The 17,277-nt window shown below is 36.9% G+C and overlaps 2 protein-coding genes across 3 annotated transcripts; both read right to left on the reverse strand.

Moving 5' to 3' along the window:
• Positions 1–1,109: 1,109 nt before the first annotated feature.
• LOC131672499 (transcription factor Sox-9-B-like) lies at positions 1,110–7,704 on the reverse strand. The gene is made up of 5 exons (XM_058949760.1): positions 7,236–7,704; positions 4,883–5,029; positions 2,793–3,168; positions 2,366–2,724; positions 1,110–2,119 (listed from the first exon to the last, which is right to left on the reverse strand). Exons 1-5 carry the CDS (start codon positions 7,397–7,399, stop codon positions 1,789–1,791), a joined length of 1,377 nt encoding a protein of 458 aa, XP_058805743.1. The 5' UTR covers positions 7,400–7,704; the 3' UTR covers positions 1,110–1,788.
• A 3,584-nt stretch (positions 7,705–11,288) lies between these two features.
• Positions 11,289–17,216, reverse strand: LOC131672517 (85/88 kDa calcium-independent phospholipase A2). Of its 2 annotated transcripts, XM_058949782.1 has the most exons (9): positions 16,969–17,216; positions 16,608–16,883; positions 16,278–16,529; positions 16,102–16,192; positions 15,570–16,026; positions 14,610–14,911; positions 14,083–14,536; positions 13,081–13,674; positions 11,289–12,892 (listed from the first exon to the last, which is right to left on the reverse strand). In XM_058949782.1, exons 3-9 carry the CDS (start codon positions 16,499–16,501, stop codon positions 12,627–12,629), a joined length of 2,388 nt encoding a protein of 795 aa, XP_058805765.1. In that variant the 5' UTR covers positions 16,502–16,529; positions 16,608–16,883; positions 16,969–17,216; the 3' UTR covers positions 11,289–12,626. The 2 variants fall into 2 exon arrangements, with proteins under 2 accessions (XP_058805765.1, XP_058805766.1); XM_058949783.1 differs by lacking the exons at positions 16,608–16,883; positions 16,969–17,216 and having other exon boundaries at positions 16,102–16,277; positions 16,351–16,386.
• Between the last annotated feature and the right edge of the window lie 61 nt (positions 17,217–17,277).

Genomic DNA, 17,277 nt, shown 5'->3' on the forward strand with positions numbered 1-17,277 from the left:
TATAAATAAATAAATTATTTATTAATTGAATACATATTGAAAAATAGCTATTATCAATATCATGTAAATTGTATTCCTAAAAAAATTTTATTCGGTCGCGGCTACTTTGAAACAACAAATGCTTCTGAGTATATTGCAACGGGGATCATCTACATCTGCTGACGATTTTCAAATCTGCTTCCCTTGATCATTCGTTCAAAATGAGCCACGCAGTCATTTATTTTATTCTCGCCATACTCAATCCATCAAGTTTCTTAAAAGGGCTCGTGCCGAGCATTACTTATCACATCATCTAGAAAATCGCTCAAATGACCACCTTAATAAAATATTTTTTTTATATGTTAGTGTAATATAATTGATAATTATAATCAATTGATTGTTTTTCCTTTTTTAGCAACAAATAATTATGTTCAAGCTAATTTCCTTTAAAACTCATTATATCCGCAGATGCTGACTAATACGAATACTCCGACATGCGAGGATGCATATTCCGCGTACATACATTACTGCCCTTCTGCATGCCTGCGTTTTTATAATGTACTACTCAAATTCGATTCCAAGGAACACATGTAGACAAATGCCAGATACTCTCAAATCCAACCTTTCTTATGTCGCTTAGATTTTCTGATTATATCCATAACCGCTCTTCAACTTCTTCCAGAGATATTATAATTAAGTGCATCTCAAAATATGGGCACATATATATATATATATATATATATATATATATATATATATATATATATATATATAACATCACCGTCATGCAAATAGTAAAAATAGCAAAAGTTAATGAATCAATTCAAAAAATAGTTTTACGTGACAATTTGATTATATAAATTACATTTCATATTTCATCAATACACTGGGAAAAGTAAGTTTAATTTATAAAACATTGTAATTGACAAGATTTTTAATACCTCGATAAAATAATGTTATCGAATGACATATTTATTCAAATAAAAATATCTAACTAGGGAACGTTTGAGAAAGCTTTAAAATGTTTTTTAAAACTAATCAGCAAATTATTTGACTTTATATTTGTTATGTACTGTCGCAAAATAACACAAGCGTCTATGAATATCTGACTTTAATAGTTGTATTAAAAATTAGACAATTTCCATGAGAATAATTAATAAAAAAATTATATTATGTAAATTGCAGTAATTGAAGGAATACAATTTAACACTGTAAGAACATATTCTGTTGGTATCTATTCAATGAGAGTGTTACAGCATATATAAGCTCGAAATTAGTGATGATCATGGTAAAAGAATATTATAAAATTTCATAAATGAATGATTGAATTCAAAATTATGCATAGATATTTCATAAACAATGAAAATTATTTCAAAGCAGAATATGAAAAGTACACTGGGTATATTGGATATTATAAAGGAAATTCATTTATATAAAAAATTACGTCAATTGGATTTAATATTTATTAAGACGAACTTAGAACTATCCTACCGTTTATCTCTATTAATTTTCTCTCTAGTACTTTTACCTTTTTTCGAGAGAGCGAAGATTTGTTTGGCCTAGCCCAGGAGTCCTCGACTGGCTGTCATGGAATGATGTCATGAAAGTTTTGACTCGATTTCGCATCTCTTCCCTAATATTTTGTTGCTCTCAATTTCTTCAATGTTTTAAATTAATATTTCAATTATAAACTAAAAAGGCACATTTACGTATATTACTTATTATAATCATGATTGAAAGCTTATAAAATCTACTGAAAGTCGTTCTCTTTGAAATAAGCGATACGAACTGAAAAAGGTAGCAAAAGAACTAGTAATTAGGCCATGCATTCATATTGGAAAAAAAATGCCGATATTGCACGTAAGAGCTTGTTGGCACGTGCTGATGATTCGCACTCAACTGAGTTACCGCGTGAGGATCATGATGATGCTGAGAGAAATATTGAACGGGAGGAAGCGTTGTGAGCGGTTGTAATTCGTGGTATCTCGTCAATTCTTCTTGACTTTCGCGCGACTGAAATTGCTGATGCTGTTTGTCTTCCCAATCACTTGTGTCACCATTGAAATTTGGTTGCAGCTGTTGTCCTAAAGTAGAATACTGTCGCTTGCCTGATCTCCCGTTACAGCAAGTTTCATCGTACCTAAAAATAAATGTTGCGAGTTCATTGCTAAGAGTTGTTGCGGGTCAACAAAATTTTCAATAGTTTCTCGGGAAATTGTGCTAATAGATGAAATGAAAAGCGAAAACGTACAATTTTAGATAGATCAATTATCGACAATTTGTTAAAGTCAGCAAAATTTAAATTATGAATTATATAAAACGATTAGAAGCCATTGATTATTGAGAAAACAGCTTGGCAAATTGAAAATAAAGAATAAATAATTGCCTTGGCCAAGAAGCAGCAGTGTGAGTCGGATAAGTGGAATTGTAGTGATGATGATTGGTCGCTAATGATTGCTGCTGGGCTTGCGTCAAATATTGGTCGAGTTCATTGCTGTCGAGGTTGCCTTCGTGGGCACCGAGAAAGTTTCCCAAGTGCTCGTCTTCGATGGGCAAAGGTGCCGGTAGATCAAAATAATTACGTAGCTCCGTTTCGGATTGCTGTTGTTGCTGCGATTGCTGCTGCTGCTGCTGCTGTTGCTGCTGCTGTTGCTGCTGCTGTGCCTGTTGAAGGATTTCTGGGCAACTGTGTAAGTAAGACGAGGTGAGTTCCTGCTGAGCGTTGAGCAGACCGTTGATCTGCTGCTGTAATTGTCAATTGAATAAAGTTGAAAATAGGATACCGATATAATTGTACAATTCTATTGGCATACCTGACTGGTATAGGTTTGAACACGAGGAGTCGTAGGAGGCGTAGGTGGTGACAGTGCTTGAGGCGTCGTCGGCGGAGACGCAGAACTGATGGAATTGGTGGTTTGAGGAGAGCCAGACTCACAGGTCGTAAGATCCTCTTGCTTGAAACCAACGCAACTCACTCCCGACTGCTGCAGCTGTTGTTGCTGATGTTGCAACTGTCGTGAAGTGGAAGACCGCGAGGATTCCCGACAGTAATTACTTTGGTTGCCGGATTGCTGCTGCTGTTTTTTGCGCCGAGGTTGGTATTTATAATCGGGATGTGTACGTTTGTGAATCACTCGCAATCGATCTGCCTCCTCGATAAATGGCTTTTTTTCGTTCTCTGAAAGCAGCCTAGCAGATCGTAACACGTGTCATTTTTTAGCTAAATCGTGTATCCGATTGACGAAAAAAATCTTCGAGTATATTTTTGAGCAATCAATCAATATCTTACGAAAGTATTACACATTCGGATTTTAAATCGTGCGCGCGCGCAATGCGTAGTCTATACAACAATATAATGCGTATCTACTTTCTCTTTATAACTTATACTTAAACGATGATTCATTACGGAATCGAACAATTTGTTAGTACGGCTAAGTCGCAAGTGACACGAGAATCGATGCGCCCGCTGCGACTTATATTTTCTCCGTGGCAGCATGCCGACAAAGAAATTGAATGATGACTATTATTTTAACGTTCTCAACTCTACCTGGCTTCAAATTCTTTGAGTTCATTCCTTCTCTCTTTCTCATCTCGACGATTCCTAATGATGCTAAACAGATATAGCTGTACAGTTTAATCGTGTATTTTATTGAAAATTTATGAGCAAACATAGTTATAGAAACTTTTTCTCGTATAAATTCATTGTTCAAATATTCAATTATTAAAACTTATGTGAAGTAATGACTTCACAAAAGGCTTACACCTTAAAATGTCTTTGAATGATCGAGTTTTCAGTATAATGAAGATGTATTGTAATTCTGGTGAAATTATATCTCTTTCGTGGAAAAAAAATGCGAACAGCTGCAATAGCTTACTTTTAAGGTACGTCGGCATATCAGTACACTCGTATTCGACTCTATGTACATATCAGTATATCGTTATTTTGACCTATTCACGACTATCACAATGCCAGCTAGGGGCTGTGACTAACTATACGGCTAATCGACTATTTCTATATGCTTTAGCTGATATCATCTAACTAGCAAAGCTCAAGTAAATAACCACATCAGCTGGAAATGCGATTACTTTTTTATAACAGCGTTATCAAACATCATTGCTTGCATTAGACTTCTAGCGGATTTTGTGCTGGAAGTTTTCGGATTATCCAGGGCCGACTTGAAAATTTTAAATAACTGCGTAATTTTGCATCGTTCGCTATCAACGAATACCATCATTTCAATCAACTGAATATAATTTTAGGACAGACAAAATGTGTACGAAAGTATTTAAAATTGATTTGTAGAACCATGAAGTTCTTAAGCCTGCCGTGACACCTAAAGGATTTACATGCCGACGTACACACATAAAACAGATGTTCGTTGGTTGATTTTCATGGAAAAAAAAATTATTTCTTACCAAAAATGAAGTATATATAAGACAAATTTACCGAAGACATCGTATAAATTTTCAAAATAAAATCACTTCGGGATTTTTCAATTATACAACGAAATAATTTTGTTGTTGTTTTATCACTGACTTTTACAATTTACTAGAAACGTTGCAGCACCACGGCGACCGTCGAGAAATTTTGTTCAACCAATGAACGGGATTCATAGGTAATCGACCAATAGCTTAATAAGAGAAATGATTTACTGATATCGTATATTTAGCTTATTTGTACTACTGAATCAATTGTTGCGCTAACTGTGAACCTTTTTTCAGTAGCGAGCCTATAGAGATTTTCTTTATTTTTATAAACGATTTTCATTTCCAAGATTTAAGCTACACAAACAAATAAATCGATATTAATTGCACTTTTACCATAACGATCGCGGTATCCAATGTTATGATTCGCTTGATACTGAGTAAGTGGCTTAAGCGGGAAATAAAGAAAAATGATTACCTCCAGAGTTTTCCGAGGGTTTTCGAGAGCTCGGCATTGTGAAGCTGAGGATATTGATCCGCGAGCTTTCTTCTGGCTGCCTGTGCCCAAACCATAAACGCATTCATTGGCCTTTTGACATGTGCAGCTCGTTTGTCCGTCGAACCTCTGCAAAATGAAAATCAATATTTGTTCAGCTGAAATTTTTTTTAATCCAGCTCATATTACCCTTTCCCTCTAATAGGTACCCTCCGCAAGTTTCTATTTCAAGCAATAGATATCACGTGTACGGATTGAGTTATTGATAATTTCCCGATAAACCCAAATCAATAGGCTTTGTTAAATTTGTTCATCTAATCTTATGTACACAGCGCGTGGGCGCCTTGAAATCTCAAGTTCTTACAAGAGATGTGAATATTTTTCAGTTTTCCATCGAATGCAAATAATAAAACCAATTGATTCTCGTATCCATTTATTTTATGAAAGGTACATTTAACTACCTATCGGCATTACCGAAACAATGTTATTAAGCTTTAACCTTGCATTATCTATGACTGTGTAACGTGAAATAGTAATCCGACGCATTTTAGCCGTCGCGTAATTCCGCACTGCATGCTCGTTCAGATAGCTTTCAATTTTGAAAGACGACAACGCATTCTTGCTGTCCTCGATTGAAATATCTAAAAACTAGAGTAACCAATGGGACGTATTTTACAAGGAATATCTTTCTTTGCTCTTTATCCAGGAAAAATAAAAAAAATACGTAATAACGTAGTTACACGCAAGGCGCATTTTTTTTAGAAACATGTGATCAGAGGTCCAATTTAGAATTCAAATCACGCTTTTCATCCGTCTACACACAAATTTATGTAAAATAACTTAGCAATTCAGTAAGTCTATCTAATTATGTATAGATTATACTTTCATTACTTCCATCTCGGAGACAAAGTCCTGTAATGCTAACACTTTAGACTATTGCTACCACACATTCAGTACAAAAAATAAAATGCATCAAAATCAGCTTATATGTATTATATTTTCAAATAGACAAACAAGGAGCTTATACAACGAATACAATCAGATACTTCATCTTAATTTCACTTCATCATTATTGCAAATTTCTGAAAATGTTAATTTTTTACTTGTTAATAAACCTTTTTTAGCAGAATTTTTTGCGCGATCGCCATTTGTGAACATGAAACAATTCTTTGCTTTGTATATAGCTTAACATTACCTTCCGACCGATCTTCATCGTAAAATAGGTGAAATGCCAAGAATAACTCGTACGTAAGTTGACAAATCTATATCAAGAACAAATGATGCCAATAAATAACATTTTGATAGCGTGGTTCTCGAATTGAAATGTTGCATTTTCATTAGAAGCTCCTAGTGTCAGAGGAAGATCTCATACGACGGGTTTTCGGTTTCGTTGTAAAAACCTTCTCAATTGTTAACGAAAATATGAGAGGTGTCAAGCATAAATAAAATAAAAATAAAAATTATTAGTATTAGCTGACTGCAAATAATCAAGCTTCTGATCACGATAGTTGATTTGCCGAAATATTCTTAACGACACGTAAAATTTTCGATGTATGGCGAATATTTTAGCAAACATTATCAAAATAAACAATCAATTTATTTTAAATCTAGAAAGCGAATCGAACTTGCTTCCATCATGCTAACAAGAATAATAATTTCTCTTGCACGTGATATTTTATAAAAATATTCTGCAAAGGCTAAAAGATGAACTTATTATGAAAAATAATAATTATTCATTATTCTTCGAATCTCATTGAGCGGCGGATCAATCGGTCACACGCATAGCCTCCCAAGCGAGTCTTGCTAAAACTACGGAAAAGAATACTTAAAAGGCTAAAGTACATTAGACGAAAGATTTTTCGCTGAGAGAACGAGTAAAATGTGCTGGCCGGTCTGGTATCAAGGATCAATTAGCTAATTTACGCTAATGAATGGACAAAGATGCATACTTGTGCATGCGTATATAGCCAATGCAGAGGCGCGTTTTCCCAGGCCATGGGAAAAACGAGCGCGTCATAATTAAGTTAGCGCTCGCATGCGTAGGATATATGCGCCTCGATGTATAGCCTGTCGCGTGGACTTTTTTTGTTTTTTTTTTTTCATGTTTTCTTTTTGTAAATACTTGTTATTTTCTCAACAGATGTGCATAAATTTCCTGTCAACCGGTATTTATTTCGACGTGCGGTTTTCCCGTGAGACCTCGTCGGCAACTCCATTGAACGAACGACCGCAAACGAGGGAAAACGCCAAAAAGGGAGAAACGCAAAGCAACCCCCGAAGAAAATGCCACGCGAAATGCCTCGCGAAAGACGAGCAGCCAAAGACCGTAACTCACTTGCTAGCAACAGGCACCAATGTCCAGTCGTATCCTTGAAGAACCTTGGCAACGGCTTCGCTGATCCCTTCGTTCTGCGTCGCGCTGTCGTTGCTGTCGTGGGCAGCCCCGGCAGCGTTCGCGCTGCAGCTCGAGGACAACTGCATCGTCGTCCTCTCGCTCATCTTCGACGAATGTCCGCGGGCGTCGGCCGGCCGCTGCTGCGCACGCTACTCGCACGGTCGGTCGCTCAGCAGCACATCGCGCGCCGCTGGGGCTGTCGGGCCGGGTCGAACACACCAAGAGGCCGCGAGCACTTTGCACTCACAGAAAGGTCACATGTTTGCCGTGGCTCGGGCAGCGGCGCACGTACGTCGGCTTCGAGAGCAGTCGATGATGTCGCGCGCTGGCGACGCAACGGACAAGCGTGGCCGCGGAAAGGGCTGCGTGGGCGCGCGCGCGCGGCACGTCAGGCGAGGTGGTTGCGGACTCGTCGCTCGCTAAGCTCTCAAGGCTCTCGATCGCGCGCGGCCGCTCTCTCTCTCTCTCGCTCGCTCGCTCGCTCGCTCCGCGCTCTCCATTACCAGGAGGGCGGGGCAACCGCGACGCACCACTTGTTGCGCGCACTCCGAATGCGCGCGCGCGTGTGCGTGCGTACGGCTGCGCGCGATCGGCTCCCATTCACTCGCAAGCTCGTGGGGAACGCTCGGACGTCTTCCTTTCGCCTCGCGCTCGTCGGGATCCAGGAGCCGAGGCCCGTCGGGGGTGCTTGCCCACTGGATCGCGGCGGGTCGGGAACGGCGACGGCGACGCGTGCCTCGCGCCGCTGAGGACGAGCGTGGGTCGCGCGCGCGCGCGAGAGGCAGAGATACGGCACGGCAGTGGGAGCCGCTCGGGCGCGCGTACGCTCCACCCACAGCCGCTCGCGCTGACCCATTGTGTGGCTGGGAGCGTGACCAGCGCTGGATTGGCGGAGCCGCCGCGTCGCGCGCTCGCCCCGACCATTGCGGGCGCGCGCGTGCTCTACGCGCACTGTTTGTCCTGTTGTCCAGTCGAAATGCGCCTTGCCCGAGCAAGTATCATGTCGTTTGTTGACTTGACGTTTCTATATACGCGCGCCCCATTATCGCCGCGCCTTTTCGTATCTACAAAATCTTCCGTTCGCCCGGCCGCCAATGAAGCTCCCTCCATTGTTTTTCACTGCCGCAAGTTTATCGCGTCTGCACGCAAAAGCTATTCCACCTATATTTCATGCGCTTCGTTGCTTATTTTATTTTCTGTTTCTTGTTTTTCGGACTAGGCTCCCAATTCAATGGCATCAACAATTTATAATCTGCTACAGCTTCGTAAAATTTAATCGTTATCTCCGAATCAAGGCCATATCTCGACCCTTATCTTGCTAGACGACATTATGCGTATCTTCAATCTTAAAAATGTTCTCTTTGCAATGAAGATGAAAAGAGTGTTTTGAAAAAATCTGGTCGAATAAAAGCAAGTTTTGCATTCGTATATTCGTGCTGATTAATAATTTAATATAAGAAATGGAATAACAAGTAAATTATTAAACGGTTCAACAATGGACAACGTTTTTCCAGAAAACAATGAAATTTCTTCAACCAAGACTCACCGACCTTTTCAAGCTTTTTATTAGAAAACACATTCGTGAGTACTGAAACTGTTTATCTGTATCAAATATCTTTATGCCAAGGGTTATATTGCTAAGTCTTCTTTCTTTGATTAATAAATTAAGTAAAAAGTACAATATAACGAATATTTGGAAGATGGAAATTAAAGTATAGTCGAGGCGCTACTGAATCTTTGTACAGGGCATAAAATAATCTTTCACAATTTGTCAGATAACAAATCTAAATCTAAGACACGGCTACACCTGAAACTTCATTCGAGACTTCTTTAATATATAGTCCGCGGATGAAGAATCAAAATATGTGTATAAACACAAGACTGCTTGTGATTTGTGGAGATGATTTTTTTATTTTATGCCGTCAATTGTGCGTACGTGTTACATACTGACAGTCTGATCCACTAATGACAGATTAAACTTAAAAACTGTAAGTGCCCCATTTTATCCGCTTCCTCTGTCTCTTTGTACGCCATTTAAAATATTTTTATAATAGCTTTTAAGTGTTTCGTATACTACTACAAAGACCAATAAATTTGATGAAATTTCACATAAATTTCCATTCTGACATACATACTACTCTAAGCCAGTATGAAGATTAACTTAAGAAAATTAACTGTCTGTTGGCAACTTAATAAGTATTTTAACGGTTAAGATTCGAATTTTGTCATTACTCTTGTTCCATGCTCGTTTAAGGTAGGAAACAATACGGCGAAACGTGACAGGCGATAATCGATCTGCATTTTTATAAAGGATGCTCTGTAGCTTGTTTCAACCCCTCTGGAACAGATTACACACAGTTGTACATTATTTTGACTACTTGATTGTTGATTCACAGCCAGTTAGGACACGAAAATCATTAAGAGTTGTAAAATTGCCGGAAGAGTCCTTGTTTGGACCTGTTTACGTTTATGTTTGACATGAAAGGCTTTAGCTAGTCCCCGTGAAGTTATTTTTAGCGGGAGATTAAGTACGACGAATTTCGCGAATTTGCGAGTGCGCAAGTAAACAATAAAAGGAGCGAGAAAAGTCCGAGTCTTTCGTCAATTGGCATCTGAGCCAAAGCGAGAAAGCGAGAAACGTGCAGACAAGTGGGCAGGCCGATGGAAAGCCACATAGTTGTATACGCACTCGAGGCTCTTTCCGCAATTTCAGAGGAGAGGTGGTCCATAGCACCGCCTTTCGCCTGCGCATCGCCGGTTCTCTCTCTCTCTCTCTCTCTTTTGCTCTGTCTTTCTCTTCGTCTTTCCGTAGAACTATCTTTATCTTTTCGAGACGCACCAACGCATATTTATTTTCATCCGACTCGGGCGCGCATCCCGAGTCATCTTCGATGGGCGAGCAAGCAGCTGTAAGCCGCACGTGCGTGTGCGAGAGGATGGGCGAGCGCCTATCTAGCCGTCGTATCAAAAATGTGCCTTGCAAATGTGCTTACACGCAGAGCGCGCGCCTGCAAGGAGAAGAAAGAAAAAACGACGGGAGAGAGAGAGAGAGAGAGAGAGAGAGAGAGAGATCGGAAATCATTTTGTGGAAATCATCGCGGCGCTCGATTATTAAAAATTCCATTTCTCGCCGCGGTCCGCAGCCAGCGCGACGATTCTCGGTAAAGCGCTCTCGCGCCGCGTCGTACTCGCACTAAAATTGTCCATTGAAATGCCCCGATAAGGATTTTATCAGGAGCTAAATGATCGGTGCACAAAGAGCTCGATTAAAAGCTCGTATCGTACAATAATTCTCCCCTCGAATCATAAATCTGATAGTGGTCCGCGTTGACGCTCCGAGCATTATATACGAATCGCCGCGCGAGAATGCGGTTAATTTTAGAAATTGTCATCCGAACTATATAAACGGCTAAAACGCGCAATCGCGAGATTAACTGGAAAGGCAAAGAAACGAGCCTCGTAATGACACTTCTGTCTCTATCTTGAGTGTGTCGCGGTTATCGCGGTAGATTGAGACGCGGCTAGTTCCTATGTGATTGCATATTAATTAGGCGGATCAAAACAAAATACGATCATCTCTAATGTCATCGCGTACTCCTAACAGTCATTTCAGTTATTTCGAAATATTTCAATAACATTATTGCATACTCCGCTTCCTTATTTTCTAATTAACTTCCTATTCGATAGTTTGAATTAATATCGGTTTTTAATCCAATCGTCCAATTGTTATCGAGTAAACGAAATAAACAAGAAACTAGAGTATATCGATCCCAACTTCCGAAAAAGTATCCAGTCAGCGTGCCTACCAGTGTTAGTTATTTGTGGCTTACAGCGCGTCAATTCCGTGTACTGTGTATACAAAAAACTTGTGAAACGAACCGACTGGCTCCTTGGACCATGCCCGCAAAACAAATGAGTATAGAGAAGGAAAAAAAGGACAGCGTCTTTGAAAGTATCGTCTGCAGTAACTAATTTAGATACTTTGAGGTTTCTACAAATCTTTATTTGATTATTTTCATGCAAGATACACGAAGAAAACAAATTTGCTGTCAATACAATTTTCATGGAAATAAATTTTTGTGATTTTTATTGGAACACGCAGTAATAATCTATAGTGCAAACTAAAAAAATTACCACAAGAGTTCTGAAGTTATTGAAGGCGCCTGGCGATAATAAAGGGATAGTACACAATACAGATTTAAAGAAGTGTCTATCAATTTGAAAAAAGCCAACGTACTCGCATTGCGCATTAACAATTTTTAAATAGAATTTTTATTTTGACATAACTCCATTTATAAATTATCCTTTTGCACTTTTACCACTTATTATTTTTTGATAAAATATTTTAAACAATTATAACGTACTTAAAATATTGTTTGCAAGGCAGTCTCTTAGAATTAATATTTTGAGTATGAGACTAATAATCTAAGTATAATATTATATAGTATAGTATAATATTATACAGACTTTTATATGGCAGAGAATAATTATTTTTATAAATAGTATTGTTATCGATGTAGTATTGTCAAGAATGCTTGCAAAACTCCACTACTTTACTTGAGTTGTAAAATATTTTAAATAAATAAAAGGGTTATATTCAATAAAGCTTATTTTCGATACTTGATTCTTTAGTTAATCAGTTTGATTGTAATCGGAAATATCAGATTGAACATATAAATATTTTTGTTAATAACTACAGCTTTCGAAATTGAAGTATAATATTTACCTATCAAGCTTTTATTTGGATTCTCAAAAATCTCAAGTAAATTTTATATTTCATGTCATTTGACGATTAAATTATATGGTTATCTTTCGAATTCTCTCACCTCGTAATTTTAACCATTGTTTTTTGTATTATTCTCAAAACTGTACACAAAACGAGACATGGCAGGGTTATGCTTAGCGACCGATTCGGCCATTCAAAGCAAAATACTACTTAAACTTTTTTCGATATATTTTACAAGCATTCAGTAAAAAATAATTATTTTTATATTACATTGTACATACAGGAAATGCTGTGTTTGAGACTAATATAATTTATGTGAAACTAAAAATACGCTGTCAAAAAAATTATTCCTATGATAAATTTGAATCTAGAACGACAAATTAATATTTTATTTTACTTGTAAAGTGAATAGCACCAAATATCGATTTTTTTTTATTTTTTCCATCATAAAATTTACAGCACGTCATTTTTTACTTTTAACATTTATCACATATAACACTTGCGAGCGAAATGTCATATCAATTTACCGTATGATCGCAACAGCAAAATCCCAACAAAAGCGATTCTTATAACATGTAATACTCGTAATAAAAATAATAATAACTTCAATTAGAAATTGAATCGAGTACAGCAGCGAGTTCTTTGATCTGATCTCTGTTAGCGTGCATAAAAGCCTTAGCTGTCCATATCATTTCGGCAAGCACTGCATCGCTTTTCTCGTCCATGGCAATCTCGGCAGACAATTGTGGATTAAATCTGTAGTATGGCACACCAATCATCGAGCACCAAGTGCGCGCACGATCAACTACACGCCCATCCGTGAGAGTGGCTTGGTCCACTAATAAAGTAACTAGCGTCGTTATTCCCATAGCTATTAATTCACAAGACAAAAGAAATTTTTTAATATAATATAATTAATATTATTTTTATATTTCAAAATTTTTTTAATTTAAAAATCTAAAAATTTTCGACCGACTTTTATCGTTGAAGTTAAGTTGGCCGCAATAACAAATGCAATTAACTCATTATAATGAAATTGATCTTAGACATTACTCTCACCTAGTTTTGCTGTATCAAACAGTCCTTCTGGCCTGTAAACGTCAACGTTTTGCAATGGCGACATAGGAATCATTCCAGTTCCCAATGAAACAACAAGCTGCAAAGGAACAACTTCGCTAGTTCGAGCGGCAGCTTCAAGCGCCAAATTGTATTCGTGTATTTCTGTCATAGCATCTAATGTAGGGTTATTAGCAATAAGGCCTCCATCTAAAAATCTTCCGAAAGCTCGAAAGTAAGACGGAGCAGCACCAGTGGCTCTTGCAGCTTTCCAAAGAAGCTGTGCCTCTGGTGGTAAAGTTTCTTTGACTGTATCGCTTGGCTTAATGTTCAGAATTTCACTGGGCGACTCAAAATTGCGGAAAAAATGTAGATCCACCGGTTTACGGTCGGCAAGCACACCTGTAATCATTAACTTTGGATGACTAATATCTGCCATGACGTTTTCCTCTCCCAGAGTCTGTTTTAAAGCATTTTCTAATGGTTCGCTTGCGTAAGGTCGTTTCCCAACGAACGCATCGTTTTTAATGCGAAAATACAAAGCCTGGCATTCTTTTAAACTTTTCCCAGCTGCTATGCCCAGTGCTAAAATTCCACCTGTTAATGACAAATAATTAATAGCACAAATGATATAATTTGTTGTATCGTAAAATTTGAAATGAAGATGATTTGAGCTATGGAACAACTAATAATGGAATTGAAAAAGCACGCTTATAAAGTAAGTGTAGGTCAATTAGAATTCACAATCCAACGAATTATTGCGTTACTATCAATAGCGGAATATCTTTTGCGGAATCATTCAAATAGTATATAGTATGAAAATAGTATGTATTTTCTTGCAGTCAATACAATAGCCCGGGATAAAGTATAGTTGAATGTGCCAATGGCCCCACTTCCCAAGATCGTGTGTCGATGCGCATAGTCATTGATCAGATAAAATTGAATTAAACATTATGAAAGTACGAACTGACTGTCTAAAATCAGCTTAATTTTGACAGGCAATACCTGTTGATGTGCCAGCAATCCAATCAAAGCAAGAACCAATGGGTTTGCCAAGAGTATTTTCAATTTCTAGCAGAGTCTGGATTAATACTAAGCCTCGTATTCCACCACCGTCTAAGCAAAGTAACCTTCCACCTTTCTTTAGTTGGCGCTTTTTTGATGCCATTTTTTCCATACTTGAAACATAGAGCATCTGGTCTAGTACCGTTCTTGGTACGACCGTTGGCGGTTTTGGTGGTGGAATTCCGTCGAATTCTTCATTATGCTTGCATCCAATATGACAGCTCATTGTAATAGGTGGACAGCGCTCTGCGCCCACAGCATGCAGTATATATAGTATTTTTTGTCCATCAGGATTCTCTATATCAACTAAGTGTCGAGCTGTTTGATTTCTCCAATTTTTCGCATTTACATCTACGCCAAATGCTATGAGTAATTGTACAATAGTTGGCGTGGACTAACGAGGGATAAAAATACTTCAGAAATTAACGTTGCTAATTAATGTTGTTCTTGCAATTATAATTAATTACCTTTAAAACTGCTACATGTAATACGCTGTTTCCTTCTCGATCTACTATATTTATATTTGCCATGTGACTTAATAAAGCTGCTACACACTCCAATCTTTTACGAGCAACCATTACGTGAAGAGCTGTGCGACCATCGAAGTTCAGTGCATCGATATCGCAATTTTTTTCTATTAAAGCATTAATAACTTCTTTACTACATGACCAATGTAAAGGTGTTCCGCCGAATTTCATATCGTCTGGCTTAAGACTGTTTGGCTGGTTATGAAGAAAATCTCCAATGTAGCCTGGCGTTGTTATACCGCCTAAAAATTGTTCATCGACATATTGTAATTTACGATTTTACAATGAAACGATTGAAAATTTTTGCATTTTTCATTTCCAAACAATAGTAATATCTTAGATACTACTCGTTTCTTAAATTTAATAAATACAAATTTCGACAAATTAACAAAGAAAGCTAAAACTTTTATTAAAGGATTAAACACTATTTATAAGTAGCTAAAACGATACCCAATTCAAAAATTCTTTATGTTCAACCTTTTGACTAAAAATTAATATTAAACTTAAATTAAGTGAATAGAATATGACGCGTATTTGTAAATCGTGAAGTATGATTGTATATAAATTATGATTTTTGCGCTTTTTACAAGAAATAGCCTATAGAAATGTATAGGATATTTTATGCATGTTCATGACAATATTCCTAATATTGCTATATATTTTGATTTGCAATATTTTTCATTCGTTCGTAATGTAGTAAATAGTTGTGTATCTAATTTATAAGCATTTTTTTATTTACTTTTTTGTTTGACTATCTGGCTAAATATAAAATCAATGAATTACATTTTTATATCACCTTTAAAGAAAGCACATTAGAAAAGTGAAGATTTTTTTATTATAATTTTTCACATAAATGACAATTGAAATTAAAAAATCATCATCTAAAATCAATATAAATACCTGAACGTTCTGATGCAGAGATATTCACATCTGCTCCCATAAGCAAAAGTGCCTTTACACATTCTGGTTTATCATTGAGACAAGCAATATGCATCGGTGTGTAACCATCGCTATTACGACTATTCAAAGTACTTGGAAGATCTGAACCAAGAGACATGATAATTTCTTTTGTTGTATTTGCTGCATAATGAAACACAGTATTAGCCTTGTAATCTAAATGTTCTAATGAACTTTTTGCTGAAATTAACATTTGTACAATTTTCAAATTGCTTGTTTGGATAGCAACTTGAAGAGGAGAAGCTCCTGTGTCTGAATCACTGCTATTTAACAAACTGTTGACTACATCATGATTGAAAGCATCATATAATAACAAGTGAGCTGAAATATGTGCTAAATTCCATGTGGGGTGCTCATATAAGACATCACATAATTTCTGTAGTTTGCTAACTTGCATTACCTGTTCAAAAAATTGTGATCATTGCAAATTAACTTTTTTTTATTTGTAGTTTAATATAGATTTTCAAACACTTACCTCTCTACAAATATCTACCAAAGTTGGAATTTTATCCTTGTAAATAAGAAACCGAGATTGCACTTCTTCAAGATTTTCGGAACGATATAAACTGCAAGTGAAGCATTAGATATGATTAGTGCTGGATGAGTTTAAATTACCTAATAATGTAATCAAGTTAATTGATAAAGTTGCACCTATAGCCATAAAGTAAAGTTTCAGTACATGGTCTGTGGAGTACTATTTCATATTTTTGATTTTCTAAATTACCAGGAGTATATAATACCATGCCATCTTCACGACAGTAGATATGACGCTTATGATACTCATTTGTTCTAACTTCTTGTACTTGACTTGCAGGTATTTCTGTAAAAACAATATTTCGGAACACAGTAGATGCAATGGATCCAAGCCATGCCATTGTCAATCAAAACAGGTGATATAATTTTCTAAAATTAAATATAAAATCAAAGTCAATCACTAATCAAAAGTACATTTTTAGATAATTTGATCAAAATAATGTTTACCAGATGATAAAGTTAATCGTTTGTTGACAATTTAAATATGTAATTTAACAACTACCATATTTGGAGGTGACCCTGTGATATGAACACCCAGTAAAATTATGACAGCATATACTTTACGAAAGATATCGAATTAGATAAAGTATGTATGTATTATGTAGTTGTCAAGCAGAGGTCTCAAGCAGTCGACTCAGCAGATAAAATAACCATAGATTATATGAAACTTGAAGATACTATACACCAATGCGCCTATCCTTGCCCTTGTCTTGTCTTGAGGAGCTTGAATTGATCAATGAAATCTGACATCGAATCATTGCGCATGAGACATATAAGACTCATTCCATACAGAATGCTTTTTTCTTACCTTTATTGCTCCATCTTTTGTCTCTTTGTCATGTGTCCTTACTTTCCGATACGAGTTAATAATGTTTGATCACTTTGTGTACTTAGGAAATTGTAGTATATCACAATCTACTTTTATAATCTCTGCTATTTATTGACTGATAACTTAATATCACTATAGAATGATAATAACAAATACTAGTAATCAGTCGTCGACAAACCTTATCTAGTCAGTTTAGTTTGATGCGTTGTCACCGGTGTCACTACCAGACTATCAGCTGCCAGCACATACTCATTCTATGATTAATATCTATCATCATACTACTATACA

This window comes from Phymastichus coffea, unplaced genomic scaffold (assembly GCF_024137745.1).
Source record: "Phymastichus coffea isolate CEN01 unplaced genomic scaffold, Cenicafe_Pcof_1.1 PCOF00152, whole genome shotgun sequence".
NCBI lineage: Eukaryota > Metazoa > Arthropoda > Insecta > Hymenoptera > Eulophidae > Phymastichus > Phymastichus coffea.